General features: G+C 42.3%; 1 protein-coding gene across 3 annotated transcripts in view; it reads right to left on the bottom strand.

Moving 5' to 3' along the window:
- Nucleotides 1-17,267, bottom strand: part of ILRUN (inflammation and lipid regulator with UBA-like and NBR1-like domains) — a 123,278-nt gene that overhangs the window by 19,278 nt on the left and 86,733 nt on the right. The window contains exons 4-5 of one of the 3 annotated variants that reach the window (XM_029241978.1): nt 6,812-7,140; nt 5,490-5,713 (exon numbers count right to left, since the gene is read on the bottom strand). In XM_029241978.1, coding sequence (XP_029097811.1) covers nt 5,537-5,713; nt 6,812-7,140 — 506 coding nt within the window. In that variant the 3' untranslated portion in view covers nt 5,490-5,536. Of the gene's footprint in view, nt 1-5,489; nt 5,714-6,811; nt 7,141-17,267 lie in introns of those variants that run through there. The other 2 variants (XM_029241977.1, XM_029241976.1) reach the window with 2 other exon arrangements.

The raw sequence follows: 17,267 nt of genomic DNA, 5'->3' as shown, positions 1-17,267 counted from the left end.
CCAAATTTTTTATCTCCACCCAAACCCTCTCTCCTAAACTCTATGTCCAATCTGGATATACAGCAGCCTACTTGATACCTCCATCTGGATGCCAATGTATCCAAAATGAATTCCTGATCTCTCCCCACCGCTACCATAGCCTTTCTTCTCTCTGTGGATGGCAATTTTACCCTTTTATTTGCTCAGGCCAAAAACTTTGGTGTCATCATTTATTCCCTCTTACACCCTGCTTCCAACCCATTAGCAAATCCTGTTAGCGCTAGCTAACAAACCAGATCCAGACACAGACCTCTTTTACCTCTGCTGCTACCAATCTGGTCCAAAACACCCATTCTCTTTACCTAGATGATTGCACTAACTTCCCTACTGGTCCCCTGCTTCTATCCTTGCCCTGTACTCTCCACAAGAGAGCCAGAGAGTGATCCTTTTACTCTCTGGCATGAAGTCAGACCACATCACCCCTCTGCTCAAAATCCTTCAGTGGTTCCTTCTGTCCCTCAGTGCAAAAGCCCAAAGCTTCACAAAGGCCACAAATCCTTCCATGATCTGGTTTTCATCCCCTGACTTCATTTCCCTCTACCCTGTTCCTACCCACTCTGGTCTTGAACAAACCAGGTGAACTTCCACCTCAGGACTTGTATTGACTGTAAAATATTCTTTCTCCAGATGGCCTTTGCAGAAACTAGATCTGGCTTTAAAGGGAGTTAGATCGCCCCTAAGTATGTTCTAGTTTTAAAATACTAAGTATGTTCAAAGGGAGATGTTAAATTCATTACAGAAAAATGGAAAACTCCAGAGACTGTATCTTTTGGCCACAATCAGGAATAGACAGGTGACTTCAAGAGGTATAGGTGCTGCTGTCACAAAAGTGAGTTAACGGAAATTTCAACGTCACCAAAAATCTAAACCCAAGTGACCATGGAGGTTCTAGGGAATCTTTTCCCTTCATAGAGGCTGGAGAGAAAGGCTGATTTCTGTAGCTTCCATAGATAACAGCTTGTGGAGAGAAGGGGTTTAGCAGTAGAGAAGTCACATAATAGCTGGCCAATAATTGGCTTGATCCTCATTTGAAATGTAGCAGTGTACCACAGAAAGCATGCATGCTCTCCCTAGCCCACAGCTGTCAGTTCAGCTGATAAAAATACGTACCTGAACACTATTTGTAACTAGGAAGCAATGTAGTGGATCGTAAGAGAGCAGGCTCAGGAGTCAAAAACAACTAGTTTTGTTCATATCCTCGTTTTACCACTTTCTAGCTGCATGACCTTGGGCAGGTCATGAAACCTGTGAACCTCAAGTCTCAGCAGCTGTAAATAGGGATAATGACAGTGCCTGTATCATGGTCCTGTTGTGTGGACTAAATGAAGTAATGCATGTCAAACTGCTGCCTCTGCCTCTGGGGAACAAATACTGGGGGCTGGGAGGCAGGGAGATGACTAACGTTTTTTGTAATAAACTTTGTAGATCTACTTGACTCCTTAAATTATGTACATTGATCATTTTAACAATAAAAATTAAATTTAAAAAATCCTCAGCACAGTGCCTGGCACATAGTAAGTGCTTAATGAACGGTAGCTTTACAGCTCTGATTACTGCACTCCCGTGGCCGCCACCTGGGAGTAATGTGCATTTGCTACCTGTCCCTTGCCAGAGAACACAAGTTGGATAGAATATCAAGTGACACGAGTTTTCCTTCCAGCTTCTCTTTGAGCCATCTTTAAACCTTTCAGGGAAGGGGTCTGCACCTGAGAACGAAGACTCAGGTTTCATGGCAGTGGGAAGGTTATACTGCCCTCTATTGCCATTAGCTCAGCTAAGGACACCAACCACCTGCTTTTGGGTCAAATTCAGTGCGCTCTGAACTGAGCAGACGTTGGGCCCATCCTTATTAAACTCATCCCTTATTATTATATTAAACTGATTGGCTACTTCAAAGTAGATAATAAGATCCATAAGCCATTACATCCTCAGGCCCATATAGCAAAATATTTGCCTTTTCCAAACCTCTCCCTGTAACCTCTACTACATTTCTAAACCTAAACAGAGAGAAATTAACTCTTCCATGCCTTAGTCAACACAGACAGCAGCAGGTTAGAAGAGAGTTGATTTCTGATATAATAAAAGCAGACTAACTTCTCTAGCTCCAGATCCAAAACACACTAAAGGGTGACTGTCAGAGAGAGAGAGGAGGAGAAGCAGGTGCAAACGTGGGCAGGCAGGGCAGATGGCACTCGGCAGGGGCTGACGCTTGACAAGCATGAGGAACCTCTCCCAAAGATAATAACACGTTTCTCCTTCTGAACCAGCACTTGGCGGAAGTAATAACAGTGGCTCAGGCTGTAATCAGTTTAAAGGAGGAGTGTATGACAAACACCAGCTCCAAACATTTTTTTTAAAAAATAAGAGCAAACACAAAATAAGACGCATAGTCCGAGTAACAAAATAAATGAATTTGGGATTCTTTTCAGCTCCCCCAGTGTAAATCATTACTCTTCAGAGAAAGAAAGCAAAGCATTTGGGTTGTCCTGAAGAACACCCTGGTGTCACACTCTTATTCCCAGCTGTCCTGTATAAGACCATTTGGTTGGTGTCTTATTCCTCTGTAAGGCCTTCTTAGAAAACATTGAGAAATTGTGAAAATTACTGGCAAGTAAGAAAAAGAAGTACCTAATTTCAATACGACTTATTTTCTCCTTCCACGCCTCTACAGATTGTTTTTTGCTACTGTACCACTGTCCAAACAGAAGCTGTCCCAGCCTCCAGAGATGAGTCACAGTTAGAATTCATTGCAAGACTAGCCTTGAGTCCACAGAGTGAACACCTACCCTACTGTGACTGTTTGTCCTCAGAGGCTCTTGGGCTAATCACATAAAAAGCGTTCATTAAAACAGCACCTAACCTTCACCAATACTTGGTCTGATTGTTCACCTGGGACAGGTCAGCCACAACTGAGCTGACAATGAGGCCAGCCAATCTTTAACAAAAGCATGGAGTCAGATTTATGAATCCTTGGAGCAGGTCAACATACACTTGCTCACCTTTCTGACTCCCTCTGACAGCTCTCACACAGGGAAGGCCCAGGCCCTCTGGATGTTGTGGGATGGAGCTAGGACAGGCGTTCCCACCCAGAGCTCCCCCATTCTCCCCACCACCACCCCTGCCTGTGGCACAGAGCACTGGGTCCAGAGAGCTTATGGGTTATTCAAGGGTAGCTGGGGAAGGGCTCCAGGGGTGTCCAGTTCCTGGCACTGACAGATGGGCCATTATGTTGACATTCACCCAACCCTCACATAAGATGCATGAAGCAATCTTTTCACTTCATCCTACCAACCTTAGCAAGTTAAACTGTAACTATGGAGGCAGCAGGAAACTGTATCTGCCTACTAAAACTGTGGTCATGGGCTTCCAAGAGCGTCATGCTCTTTCCCAGCCTTCAGGGCAGGCAGGGAATTTCTTTAGAGTAAATCAAATCTATTGCCAACTCAGTGATCCCTGATACCAGGGCATCAGGTACTCCTCCAACCCATCCAATAAAGATGGCACCTGGTGTGAACTGAACACACTTGCCCCAACTCTAGCGCTCTAGGGGGCTCTCATCCTTTCCACTCACTCATAAATAAAAAGGGCTATTTATTATTAAGCCCACATGGTTGGTACATCCTGAGAGTTTAAAAAGTTTTTATTTTTATCAACCAGAAAAAGAAATCACTACTTTAAAGACTCAACAAACAGGGGAACTCTTCAAAAAAAAAAAAAAGACGCCACAGGCAATCCTCAGTTTACATTAGAGCCACTTATCTTATTTCAACTCTGCTTCTTTCACACCTTGATGACACTGCTCATCAACTCAGTTAATGCTTTCGCTCAACACAGCCTCCATCCCAACAGGAAGATCTAAGGAAAGCCCAGGTTCACCTACTAATACCTTTGGTAACGTGGTGCCTGGATGTGAATCCCAGCTCTGCCTCTTGCTAGCTGTGTGATACTGAGGTAAGTTACTTAGCCCCTCGGAGCTTTTATTTTCTTACCAAAATATGAAGATGATACATGTAAAGTACTTGGCACTTACCTGGCACATAGGAATGGTTAAAAAATAACTCTAGTATATACCTGATCTTGCCACTTATAGCCCTTCAGAACCTCAAGTATTCTTGCCTTTAAAAATAAATAAATCTATATTCTCAAGCCAAACACAAATGCTTAGAATCATGAATTATCTCTGCCTTAAGGTATTCATTTAAGTATAGTTCCAATTCTTTTTGAAGCCATTTGTAATTATTTCACCCAAATTTTTTCATCAAATTACTTCATCCAAAGGAACACACTGCAACCAACTGAATGTATCTCCCACCGTCCATCACCCATATCTCCTGACCACACATCCCTTACTCAGTATTCTGCCCTCAGCACTTCAACTGTTCTCCTACCATCATCCTTCCTGTCTTTCCAAACCTGTCCATTCTTTGAAAAGCCCTTTCCATCAACTCCACCTCTACTTCATCTCTGCCTTCCGTAACTCTAACCCCCAGCCATGCACACAAATTATACATTTTGACTGTGCTGTGCTCTACTGACCAAATTCATACTTCACCTTGACTGAATTGTATGCGTGTTTCATCTCCCCTACTGTACTGTGAGCTGCTGGTTGGTAGGGATAACTTCTTTTATTCTTCAAGTTCCCTTACTCAATAATCTACACTGCTCTGTACATCAGTGCAGAAATGTGTTAATAAATACTTACTGATAACTGTCTATACCCTACCCCATTTCTAAGGAGCCCTAAGAGGTGGAGCTGACTCAACTTTAGCCAGAAATGCTTTCAGAGGACTTGCTTTAAGAGGACTGCTTAACTTAAGAAGAAAAGGAGGCTCCGATTTCTCTTTGGGGTCCAAGTGCCATATTCTCAATGCATTATAGGCAACAGTCTTGTATATCGTCTCCAATGAGAACCTTTTCTCTGTGGTTCTTGAAAATGCTATTTCTAAATGATTCTACAGAGTTCATGAAAAAAATTACATAACATACCATGAGTTCATCAACCTCAAGAAATGTCTCAATAGCCTCACCACAGCCCAGCCCTTCCAAAAAAGAGCAGCATGGCAGGACCTCAATTAAGGCTGGTAGGTAATCCATTCAGACAACCCCCACCCCACCCTGGGCCAGGGCAATGACAGACTTAAAAGGTATCAGGCCCTAAAGCCCTAAAGGAGTGAAAAACAACTAACAGGCTCACAACTCAGGAAAACGAGTGCAGTGCACTGGCCAGGAACACCAGCCCTCTCCTAAGACTACAGTGATAGCTAAGCCAGGGAGTTTACAGTCGGGTGAAGGGGCTTCCATTACAGAAAGCACTGGAGCAACTGGTTTTGCCTCCTCCAACTCTCATCTTCCCATTACACTCAACTGCCCTAAAGTTCTCCTTCTAACAGGGCATGCTTAGCCTAGGGCCTATACCACCCAGAACAGTCATACCCTGGAGGGTTAAATTTAAGGAAGAGAAATCTGGAGCAATAGGAACTTAGTGGAAAATCTTTTGTTAGAGTATTAAGATGTGAAGTCTTTCCTCAAATATAAGCCATTTATTGCCTTGCCAATTTACTTCTCTCATATCCTGTATGACTAACATGATTCCACACAATCCTTTATAATGACCATCCAACCAATAAATCAATCCTGTTGCACTACTGTTGAATGAAGTCCCTCTTACTGGTCCCTGTGGAGAAAGAGAATTCATATCACCAAGTTTCTTTTCTTAATTTGCCTCTGGATCTAGACCACATATAAAGCACTGGTCAGAAAAATGCCATTCTTACAACAGAGTGAGTTGTCCCTCAAATAAACATTATTTTTAAAAATTTGAGGGTGAATGCCAACACAAAGCAAGGAAAGACTTAACAGTTATACGATTATATAGGTGGGAGGCTGGGCCTAATACACCACATTATTAATCAGAGAAGAACGAACAGGAATGTTCACAGGCCCTGCCACACAAATCACCTACAACAGTTAGCGCTTAGCATCAGGGCTTTATTCAACCTACCAAAACCAACAACCAGGAACCATAGTCAACTCGGCGGAGTATGGAAGGTGCTGTTTAATCATCAAGCATAGCGAAACAGATCAAGAAATCAAACACCTAGAAGACTGTCTTAGAATAATCAGAATATTTAAAATCATGATTAACTTAACAAACAATTCTCTCACTTATTCCTCACACATGAAAAGTCAAAATATCACTTGGGCCACTCTGGGTTGTAGGTGAGGAGGTAGATGGGCCATAAGAGACTGGAAAGACATCAACAAGAAGACATGCAAACTAGGTAAATAAATAAACTGGAAGCCCAACAACATTTGGATAGGATACAACATTAGGATAAATAATTGAGCTTTTTTTTGGGTCTATTTCCTCAGGAAAAACACCCCACCCAAAACCAAAAAAACACAGTAGGAACAAATTCCAAAGGTGTGCTGTTGCTCTACACTTGGTATATGCATTTACACTGGAAGAATGGCTGGTGATATTTTGACTTTCTTTTTTTTTAAAGCTAAAGGTAAAGAACTCTGTTCTTTCAGCACCCAAACCAGAGCAGAGAGACAGCAGTAAATTATAAATGTGGATGGAGTAACATCCACAGGACATGGAGATGGGGGAGGGGGGAGGGGAGAAGGGGTAGGTTTTTGTGCTGTTGCATTGGCAGGAGAGCTAAGCAGTCTTAAAGAACATTCTAGGCTTCTAGGTTTGCCATGAAGGAGTATCACAAATCCCAAGGCCCACCACCTACCCCTTCTCCTCTTCTCCGAGGGCACCTACCTTACTGTAAGTCACTACTGATAAGTTGTTTGCGTGACTGCTGGGGGACAGATTTACAGAGTTCTGTGAGAGTCTATTCTCATCTTGCTCGGTTTGGTCAGGAGCAGGAGCCCATGTGTTTTTGCTGATCGAGTCGAACTCGGAACCCCCAGGGTCTTTTAAGTTGTTTTCATCTGATTGTCGGTTCTTTTGGGGAGAGGCAAACGGGTTGAAGTTTCCTTCTACCTTGCGATGTGGCTGTGTGTTGAACTCCGTTTCAAAAGATGACAGCTGCTGCGTTACTCCTAAAAGTCCACCCACCTCCACACTGAGAATGACCCAGATGACATCTGAAACGAAAAGGCAATTCATGTCAATGCCAGGCATACCCTCAAGGCTCAAAGCAGCCACCACAGAGAACCCCAAACACCACCCAAACCATAAGATGAAATGTTTCTCTACATGCTAGTTTAGAAGCTTACTGACAAAGTTATCCAGTACATTTGCATTGCATGCAGTTCTACATTTTTGGTAACGTCAAATTCATACTCTGGTACAAATTCAGCAGGCGTCTGTGGTGAGACCCATGAAACTATCTGTAAAAAGGTTACTAGTTGATTTTGATGCATAACCATATTTTGGAAATCATTACTCCAGAGAACAATGATCAATATATAGAAACCCAAAAGCTATTTTTCCAGAATTACAAGCCCTTTGCGGTTTTTGCTTTATTTTGTACGTGGTTAACTCAGAAAACTCAGGCAGGCATAACTCTTGAGTCAAAAACAATGCTTATATTTACTAAAACTGCAACTTATCAACACCCCCCCACACACACTTTGGGGCAATTTAGAGTGACCTGCCCAAACTAGGACAACTGAGAGTAAAAGAGGGAGTTATTAAATTACACCAGGACACAGTTGTAAGCCAGCACTAATCCTGACATATTAGAACAGATATCACCCTGGCTATTTTCACCATCTATGTGTTCAAAAGATACCAAAATTTAGTATGCCTGAGACTTTCTATTGATAAAATAATCAAATTTAATACCAACTTTGCCTTTCTCTCAGATAGGGAAACCCTACCATCTACATTGAAACCATAAGAGATTTGTTTTAAAAGATGCACCGTCAGACTTTTGGTCATAATTCAGTTCTTTATTTCCTCAACTGTCAAAGCCATGGGTTCAAAAAGAAATGAATAAAGTAAGCGGCACTTCAATGTGATGTTCAGCACCTCAATTCAGAGAACAGTGGCATCTACTTTCCTGATAGAAGGTTTTCAAAAAGCAAGCTATAGAAAGGCCAAGAAGCTTTTAAGTGTGAACCTTGTTGAAAACAAATATGAAAAATTGTTCTGGCTCCTAAACAAGTGGTATAAGGTTGACAGGAAGAGGCAGATAAAACTTCATCAGTTAGCTACCTGGAAATACAGTAGTCTCCTTTACCCATGATTCACTTTTCATGGTTTCAGTTACCCACGTCAATGGTGGTCCAAAAATATTAAATGGAAAGTGCCAGAAGTAAACAATTCATAAGTTTTACATTGCGCACTGTTCTGAGTAGTGTGATGAAATCTCTCACTGTCCTGCTCCATCCTATCTGGATGTGAATCATCCCTTTGTCCATCGTATCCACGCTATATACGCTATCTGCTCGTTAGTCACTTAGTAGCCATATAAGTTATCAGATCGACAATCACAATCGGGTACTGCAAAAGTGAGAGCCACAATGAGTGATAAGTGCTTAGTTAAGATGGAAAAGGCATTAAATTTGGACAATAAGATATTCTGAGAGAGACCACATTCACATAACTTTGATTACAGTATATTGTTATAACTGTTCAACTGAATTATTATTGTTGTTAATCTCTTACTGTGCCTAATTTGTAAATTAGGCTTTATCATAGGTAGGTATGTATAGGAAAAAACACAGTATATATAGAGCTCAGTACTGTCTGTGGTTTCAACATCCGTACTAGGGGTCTCGGAGCATATGCCCCACAGATAAGTGGTGGGCTACTGTATAATATATAAGCCTAGAACAAATACACTAAAAAGGAAATTGAAGGAAACTAAGGAAAACTCTTGGGCTGTGTTTGCTCTCAATTTTCAATCTGGGTTCTACAGCTGAGGAAGGGGATCTTAAGTGTCAGAGAGCCATAAATACTCGATTTAAGGTTAGTGATTTGGAAGCTGTATTAAGAACTTGGTTGTATCCAAACAGCTATGAGCCAAAACCTTAGTAAGTAGAGATGCAGTGACATCTACTGTTCACTTCTATAATGAGCAACTCTTTTTACCTCCTGTGAAGAGGAAGAAAGCCACTAGCAACACTAGTATGGATCACAGGAATAGGCATACATCCCAGACACACTTACCATTAAAGCAAATGTGAATCTTTACGTAAACTAGTATCATAAAAGTTCAACCTGGGCTTCCCTGGTGGCACAGTGGTTAAGAATCCGCCTGCCAAGGCAGGGGACACGGGTTCAAGCCCTGGTCCAGGAAGATACTACACGCCATGGAGCAACTAACCCTGTGCACCACAACTACTGAGCCTGCGCTCTAGAGCCTGTAAGCCACAACTACTGAAGCCTGCGCACCTAGAGCCCACGCTCCACAACAAGAGAAGCCACCGCAGTGAGAAGCCCGCGCGCCGCAACAAAGAGGAGCCCCCGCTCGCCACAAGGAGAGAAAGCCCGCGCACAGCAACAAAGACCCAACGCAGCCAAAAATAAATAAAAATAAAAATTAAAAAATTTATTAGAAAAAAAAGAAAGTTCAACCTGCTGATTTAACACTGTAAACAAAGACAGGCAGAGTACCTTTTCACTTAGAAATCTGTAACAGTGCCAGTAATGGTGGGTCAGATGACTTTTATTGAAGACTTGCTCAGTCTCATAAACCAATATAATATGGGCCTTAAAAAACAATGCAATGGCAGGCAGCCTGAGGGAGACTCATTCTGTGCTCTCTAATTCTAGGCTTTCTAAGCAAAGGCAACATTCCTTCACTCTACTATTCATTTCTTCCAGGCGGATACGCCTTGTCTTACAGTACATTAATTCCTACTTTTGTCTTCCACCCATCTGTTTTCCAAAATCCTTTTGTAAGTACATGGTATGTTTAGCATACTCAGCTACAGGTAATAGTCTTTGTTCTCTTAGCTCAGGAAACTAAATGCTTGTGAGAAAGGACAGACTGTTCTGAAGGCTGTTAGCAGTACGAGACTAATGACATTTTCCCCCCGGCTTTCAGAACTAAAGCTTCTTTAATACAACTCACTGGGCCTTATCATACTTAAAGCCACCACACTCTCTTCACCTTGGCTATTTTTCTGTACTGTTCACAGATTCTACATAGTAGCTGTAAAAGGAATGTCACTTAAGAAGTCACTGATTTATAAACACCAATAATTAAAATTCCAGTTCTGATCCTCCAAAGTTACTATCGTGATGGGTCATTATGAACAGTACACCATGCCTTATACATGGTACTCTCTGAGCCCTCCAGGTACTACCTATAGACCTCACATTTCGGAACGTGTTCATCCCACACATAGTGTGTGTGGGTTTCTTTTAATCAAACAATAAAAAGGATGAAGATGAGCCCAAAAAGCTTATTTCACAGGTTGACCATTTCCAATTCTTATCAGAACACCTTAATTACTAAGATTAAAACTGCCAGCCAGATATTTCACTATTGCTGATGATAAAATCACAGCTGTAAGGAATCTTAGGGGTCATCTAACGGAACTGCTTCACTTTCTAGATGAAGGATCTGAGGTCTGGAGGTAGAAGTGATGGGCCTAAGATCAGACTTCAAGTTAGAAGTTGGCCATGATGATGACCAAGAACTTCCAGCTCTTAGTATAGCTTTTTAAACCCATACTTGTTTCTTCCCAACAGGAGTTTGGGAAGCCAAGTGCCCAGGGAACGAAACCTGTAGTTAAGTCAGTCCCATTTTAGTATCTTTACTGACAGACATATGAAACAAGAATGGTGTCCTAGAAAAGTAGCCAAGAAAGTAAAACCAAGTGCCAAGCCTACACAGTCAGGGCTTAGTAAGCCAATGGAGAAACCAATTTTAGAATGTCTTGCCTTAAAGTAATTTTTAAAAAGCACCTGAGACAGAACTTTGGAGATAGAAGGTACTGTAAATATTATTTCATTCAACTTGTCCTTTTTACATATGATAAAACCTTTAATAATAAGTACAAACCTTATTAATAATAAGTATACATTTCCTTTTGTAGAAATGTGTAATAAATTGCTGAAGAGAGAACATAACCTTTTATTTCTTAAGTTTAGACTATGAGAAGTGTAGAATAAAAGGAAAATATTTTACTTTGAGCCCAAGTCCATAATCTTAATCAATCATGCTGACATACAAAGACATCTCAGATTATGGTAAGAATATTAAAAACATTTGCATATATCTAAAAGCTAGCATCATGGGTCAAATCACATCATAATAAATGTAAACAAGTACCTATGATTTGTCCACTAAAATAGAATTGTTAAAAACAGTACAATATTAGAACTGGTAAATTTGTTTCTTGTGGGAATACAGGTTACAATATATGTACAGTAAGGGTACAGGTATACTGGGTTGAACAAATAAGTAAATGGATGGTGGGAGCAAGGTTTTTCGTTATCAAAGAAGGATATTACAGGAAAGCAAGCAAAGAAGGAATTCTAAAATAAACCCTGTGGTACTGGATTAAAGCCAGAGACATCAATATAAACGAAACACAGAAACAATTATAGATATGTCTGTATACAAAGGTTAGTATGTATACATATACTATCTAGCCCTATCTGCTAAGATGGCCTAGAAGTAATGATACCCCACTAGCAATGAACATACCTAGTGCTCAGAAGTTTCTAAATACTACTCTCCAATAAAAAGAACAAGGGCTTCTTGGAGAAATGGCTGATTCTAGGGCTGGGGCATGGAAATATAAGAAAAGCCTGGAACATCTTGTTGTACCAGAAAGTAAGGAAGTGGTCAAAACACAAAAGGATAGGGGCAGGTTACAGGGATACAGGAGCCACCTGAAAGAGCTCCCTCTGGAGCTGGAACAATCTGGGCAACAAAATAAATAATGTAGCACTGGACTGTAACTCCAACTATAAAATAAATATACATGAGTATATTTATTAACTATGAGTCCATAGTTATATAGAAGTGACAAACTTCCTTACAAAGAATTCCAAATAATATATAAAGATACTCTTCCTTCCAAGAGGTGGAGCTTAATTCTATACACCCCCCCAGGGACTTCCCTGGTGGTTCAGTGGGTAACACTCTGCGCTCCCAATGCAGGGGGCCCGGGTTCAATCCCTGGTCGGGCAACTAGATCCCACATGCATGCCGAGACTAAGAGTTTGCATGCTGCAACGAAAAAAAGCTCGCATGTTGCAAGACCCGGCAGGGCATAAATATTTTAAAAAATAAGAAAATTCTACACACCCTCCAACCCACTCTATCTTAGTGATAGAGTAGGGAAGGAGAAAAGGTGTAACTTTACAGTGGAGAAACTGGCAAACTACTCAACCTAGTGACCAAGGTTAATATCACCAGTGATGTTATGCAAATATCAAGTACCCTCCACCCCCACAGGCCACTTCACCTTCACAGTATTCTTCCCCAAACCCATAACATCAGTCTAACCATGTGGAAAACATCAGATAAGCTCAGACTGGGGGACATTATAAAGCAGGGGTCCCCAACCCCCAGGCCACAGACAGGTACTTGTCCATGGCCTATTAGGAACTGGGCTGCACAGCAGGAGGTGAATGGCAGGTGAGCAACCAAAGCTTCATCTGTGTTTACAGCCGCTCCCCACCGTTCGCACTACCGCCTGAGCTCCGCCTCCTGTCAGGTCAGCGGTGGCATAAGATTCTCAGAGGGGCGCGAACCCTACTGTGAACTGCGCATGCGAGGGATCGAGGTTGAGTGCTCCTTATGAGAATCTAATGCCTGATGATCTGAGGTGGAGCTGAGGCGGTGATGCTAGCGCTGGGGAGCGGCTGCAAATACAGACTATCATTAGCAGAGAGGTTTGACTGCACAGAGACCATAATAAATCAACTGCTTGCAGACTCATATCAAAACTCCATCAGTGAGTGGCAAGTGAAAACGAGCTCAGGGCTCCCACTGATTCTGCATTATGGTGAGTTGTATAATTATTTCATTACATATTACAATGTAATAATAACAGAAATAAAGTGCACAATAAATGTAATGTGCTTGAATCATCCCAAAACCACAGCCACCCCCATCCGTGGAAAAATTGTCTTCCACAAAACTGGTCTCTGGTGCCAAAAAGGTTGAGGTCCGCTGTTATAAAGGATACTTTATATAAAGGATACTTGCCAGTATTCCTCAAAACTATCAGGGTTCGTGAAAAACACAGAAAAGACTGAGAAATTGTCACAGATCAGAGGAGACTGGGAGACACGACAACTAAGTGCAATATGGGACCCTAGACTGGTTTCTGGAACAGAAGATTCCTGAGTGGAAAAACTGATGAAATCTAAATAAAGTTTGCAGTTGAGTTCATAGTAATGTACAAATGTTGATGTCTTCATTCTAGCAAGTGTGCCATGATTATGTAAGATGCTAACAATGGGGGAAACTGGGTATATGGGAACTCTGTATCACCTCTGAAACTTTACTGTAAATCTAAAATTGTTCCAAAGTAAAGTTTACTAAAAGAAATTAGTATAGCATTAAAAAAGTGTACTTTCAAACACTAAGAGTTAAAGTTATAACACAGCCAACACAAACAATTCTCTCTGTAGTGAAGTGACTATAAAGGAGAGTGCTTTGATCTAGCAGGGGGTAGAACAAGGTTCTAGCAGGGGGTAGAACAAGGTTGTAGCAGGGCAGGCAGGAGGGGCTGTCACGCACTCAATTCTTCAGAGGCCTCAAAAAGACCACATCATCAACTGGACACACAAGTCATTCCCATCTGCAGGGAGATCTTGCCCTTCCAGTGCAACCCCTTCTCAGCAGTGCCATAAAGACATTAACAGTCTTCAAACAGGGGGAACAGCAATGACTGCACAAATGAACCATCTTGACGTGGATGTTCGGTTGAAGCTGCCTGACTAGTTCCAGAGCCTGCCTCTGGCGCACAGAAGATGCAAATGGAAGCCACAAAAAGCAAGCAATAAACTGCCACATTAATAGGTTCCACTTGGTCTGGGTTTCCGAAGGGGAAAGGTAGGGGACTCGGTAAAGCACCACCTTCAAAAATCCAGTTTACAAGGACACCTCAAAGTAATTCCAACTGTGGTTAGAACTGAAATCTTATAGGCTTCTGATCTCTAGAGCAACTACCTTGGGCTCGTCCCTAAGAGCTGTAAGAGCACCAGGAGACACAGGCTAGCTTTAGCCTGCATGTACCTACAAGATAACCAGGGAGGCCACTTCTAGATTTGGAGGTTGCAAATTCAAATCCTTCCTAAAGCTCAACTCATCTTCATAGCACAACAGGAACCCCACATTTCCCCTGAGAATTAAGAAACAACTTGGGTCTGTAGAGGTTAAACAGGCTCTAGTCAGCTGCTGGGCTACAAGCTACGGGCTCACATGTCATTTCTAGAGTAGGAAGGCTGGATATGTGCTGCTTGGCTTCAGTGAGAGAGGCTTGAAAGGAGAGAGTCTGAGCACTGGTAAACTAGTGGCCTGAAACATGCCCTGACAGTAAGTAGTGCAAAGGTCAACATTATGAGTATCCTTTTTGTGTCTGCCTCTTTCCAGTCTCAACTTCCAGTCTGTTTTTCTACACTGTTTACTCAACACATGCCTGGCTCTCATGACACCTGCCCGGGCACTCAGATACTTTCACTCTCTATGAACACAACACCTACCTCAGCATCTAGGGGGGAAGATGGGACAGCCAGACTCCAGTTCATTAGCTCCTCAGAGGACAACTCCTGTTTTCTGGGGCCCAGGCCCCATCTACTGCAGAGTGACTGTTGAAGGGCTGTCTCTACTCAGCTCTGCTTCCCTACCCATTCTCACTCCCCACCCCATCTTGCCACAGTGTGCATTAAAGACTTATTCCTTAGTTTCATATTATTCTCAGGAATTTCATTTTAAAATGCAAATGCCCCCTAAAGGAACATATTAAGCTACATTAACTCCATTATCAGATCAACCAACGGGCACAAGTTCACAAAGGGGAGAAGATAAAGAGAAGCCCAGGAAAGAGCACTGGAAGCCTGGATAAGACAAGACAGTGAGGAGTCCCCAGTGCCCATAATAGGAAGAGGGGCTCAGAAAGAAAAGCAGAAATGGCAACAAAAAAGAGACTATTCCTCTTCACAATTTTTTCAAATCATGCCCTATTTAATAATCATGAGGGACTTCCCTGGTGGCACAGTGGTTAAGAATCTGCCTGCCAATGCAGGGGTCATGGGTTCAATCCCTGGTCCAGGAAGATCCCACATGCCGCGGAGCAACTAAGCCCTTGCACCACAACTACTGAGCCTGCGCTCTAGAGCCCGCGAGTCACAACTACTGAGCCTGCGCAGTGAGAGCCCGCGCTCTGCAACAAGAGAAGCACCCGCACCGCAATGAAGACCCAATGCAGACAAAAATAAAAATTACAAAAAAAAAAAAAAAACATGAGCTTTTGTCTTAACTTGTACGTGTGGCGGGGGTGGGAGGGCAGGTAATCGCGATCATTGAATCACCTAGTTATTTACTTCAGGTCTGAGGAAATAAGGATCCCTACTTCCCAAACCCAGTAAAATCAGTGCCATGAAACAAAGAGTGAAAACATGTCTGAGACAAAAGATGAAATCAGCTCAGAATGGGGAAAAAAACCCAAATTGCCATTAATCGGGCTGGGAGGACAGACAGAGATAAAGGCAGGTACAAAGAAAATAGGAAACACTATTTCTCCCAAGGTCATACAGCAGCTGTAAAATGCTATAATGACCCTCTCTGAGTGGCTACTGCTTTCTTACCAACGACGCCCCCAGACCAGCTTTGTTACAGCCATCTATTACTAAGGATACCCAACTGCCACCCACGATAGCACCCAAGCCCTAACTAATCCTCACTTCTAGTCCTGCCTCAGAAACAGCAGCCAATCCAAAACTGATCCCACTTCCCTAGAGCCTCCTCAGAATCCTTCAGCAGGAACCCAACCTTACAGAAGCTGCTTCCCTCCTCCCTCTTACTGCACAGCATCCCACACGTCACCTGGAGTGTCTTCCTTCACCACGTATGTCTATCTGGTTTTGTCAGACTACAGGCTTGTTTCAGGTGATCTCTGAACCCAGACGCCTTCCTCTCTTCCCCCTCCCAGCCTCAACTCCTAGAAGCAGAGACTCCACCCCTTCCTACCAGTCTTCCCTTCCTGTACAACTGCCCTCCCCACCAGCTGATAATATAAGGAAAGAGGAGTGAATTCAATGATAAGGAGGTCAAAAAAAGAAAGAGAAGGAGCAGCGCCAAGAATAAAGAAAAACCAGGAGTATATAGTATTCTAGAAGCCTAATGACAAAAGTGTTTCAAGGAAAACAGTTATTAAGTGGGTCCAATCCAGCTAATAAATCAAGTAAGTTGAAAACTGAGAACAAAGCACTGGATGTAGTATCATGCAGGTCACTGGTGATTTTGAAAAGAGCAGCAGTTTTAGTGGAATGGTAGGGACAGAAACCTGAATGGAAAAAATTCACAAGACTAGGAAACAGGAGGTGGAGATAGCCATTACTGATACTAAATGTTTGAAGGACTTCTGCTATGAAAGAGCAGAGAAATGGGGAAGAAGCTGGAGGAGGAAAATTAATAATATTACATTATATGTAAAAGCAAGAAAATTTTTTTAATCAATCCAATCTATAGTTATTGTTTCAAGGCATGTAAAACAATAATGTGTGCCAACATTACATCTCCAAAGGAATTTTTTTTTTTTTTTTTTTTTTTTTGCGGTACGCGGGCCGCTCACTGTTGTGGCCTCTCCTGTTGCGGAGCACAGGCTCCGGGCGCCCAGGCTCAGCGGCCATGGCTCATGGGCCCAGCCGCCCCGCAGCATGTGGGATCTTCCCGGACCGGGGCACGAACCCGCGTCCCCTGCAATGGCAGGCGGACTCTCAACCACTGCGCCACCAGGGAAGCCCCTCTCCAAAGGATTTTTTAATTTTATATTGGAAGAAGTTTAAAATAACTCAAATGTCCATCAGTGGGGACTAAGCTAGAAAAATGAAGACATATCTACCTGAGGGGATATGCCACAGCCATAAAAACGAATGAATATTTCTACAGTGATCTCTAGAATATAATTATGAAGTGAAAAAAAGTAAGATGCAGATCAATATCTATAGTTATGACACTTCTTTGTAAGAAAAAGGACACATTTATATACATTTGCTGGTGTCTGCAAAACAAAACAAAATGCAACACTGAATGGATAATCTATAAATGAATAAATAAAAATGAGCACTTATA

Source organism: Monodon monoceros, unplaced genomic scaffold, assembly GCF_005190385.1.
Source record: "Monodon monoceros isolate NGI ecotype Baffin Bay Population unplaced genomic scaffold, NGI_Narwhal_1 Super_Scaffold_3, whole genome shotgun sequence".
Lineage (NCBI taxonomy): Eukaryota > Metazoa > Chordata > Mammalia > Artiodactyla > Monodontidae > Monodon > Monodon monoceros.
Note: the sequence above shows the minus strand (reverse complement) of the source record. Positions and strands in the feature narration are given on the sequence as shown.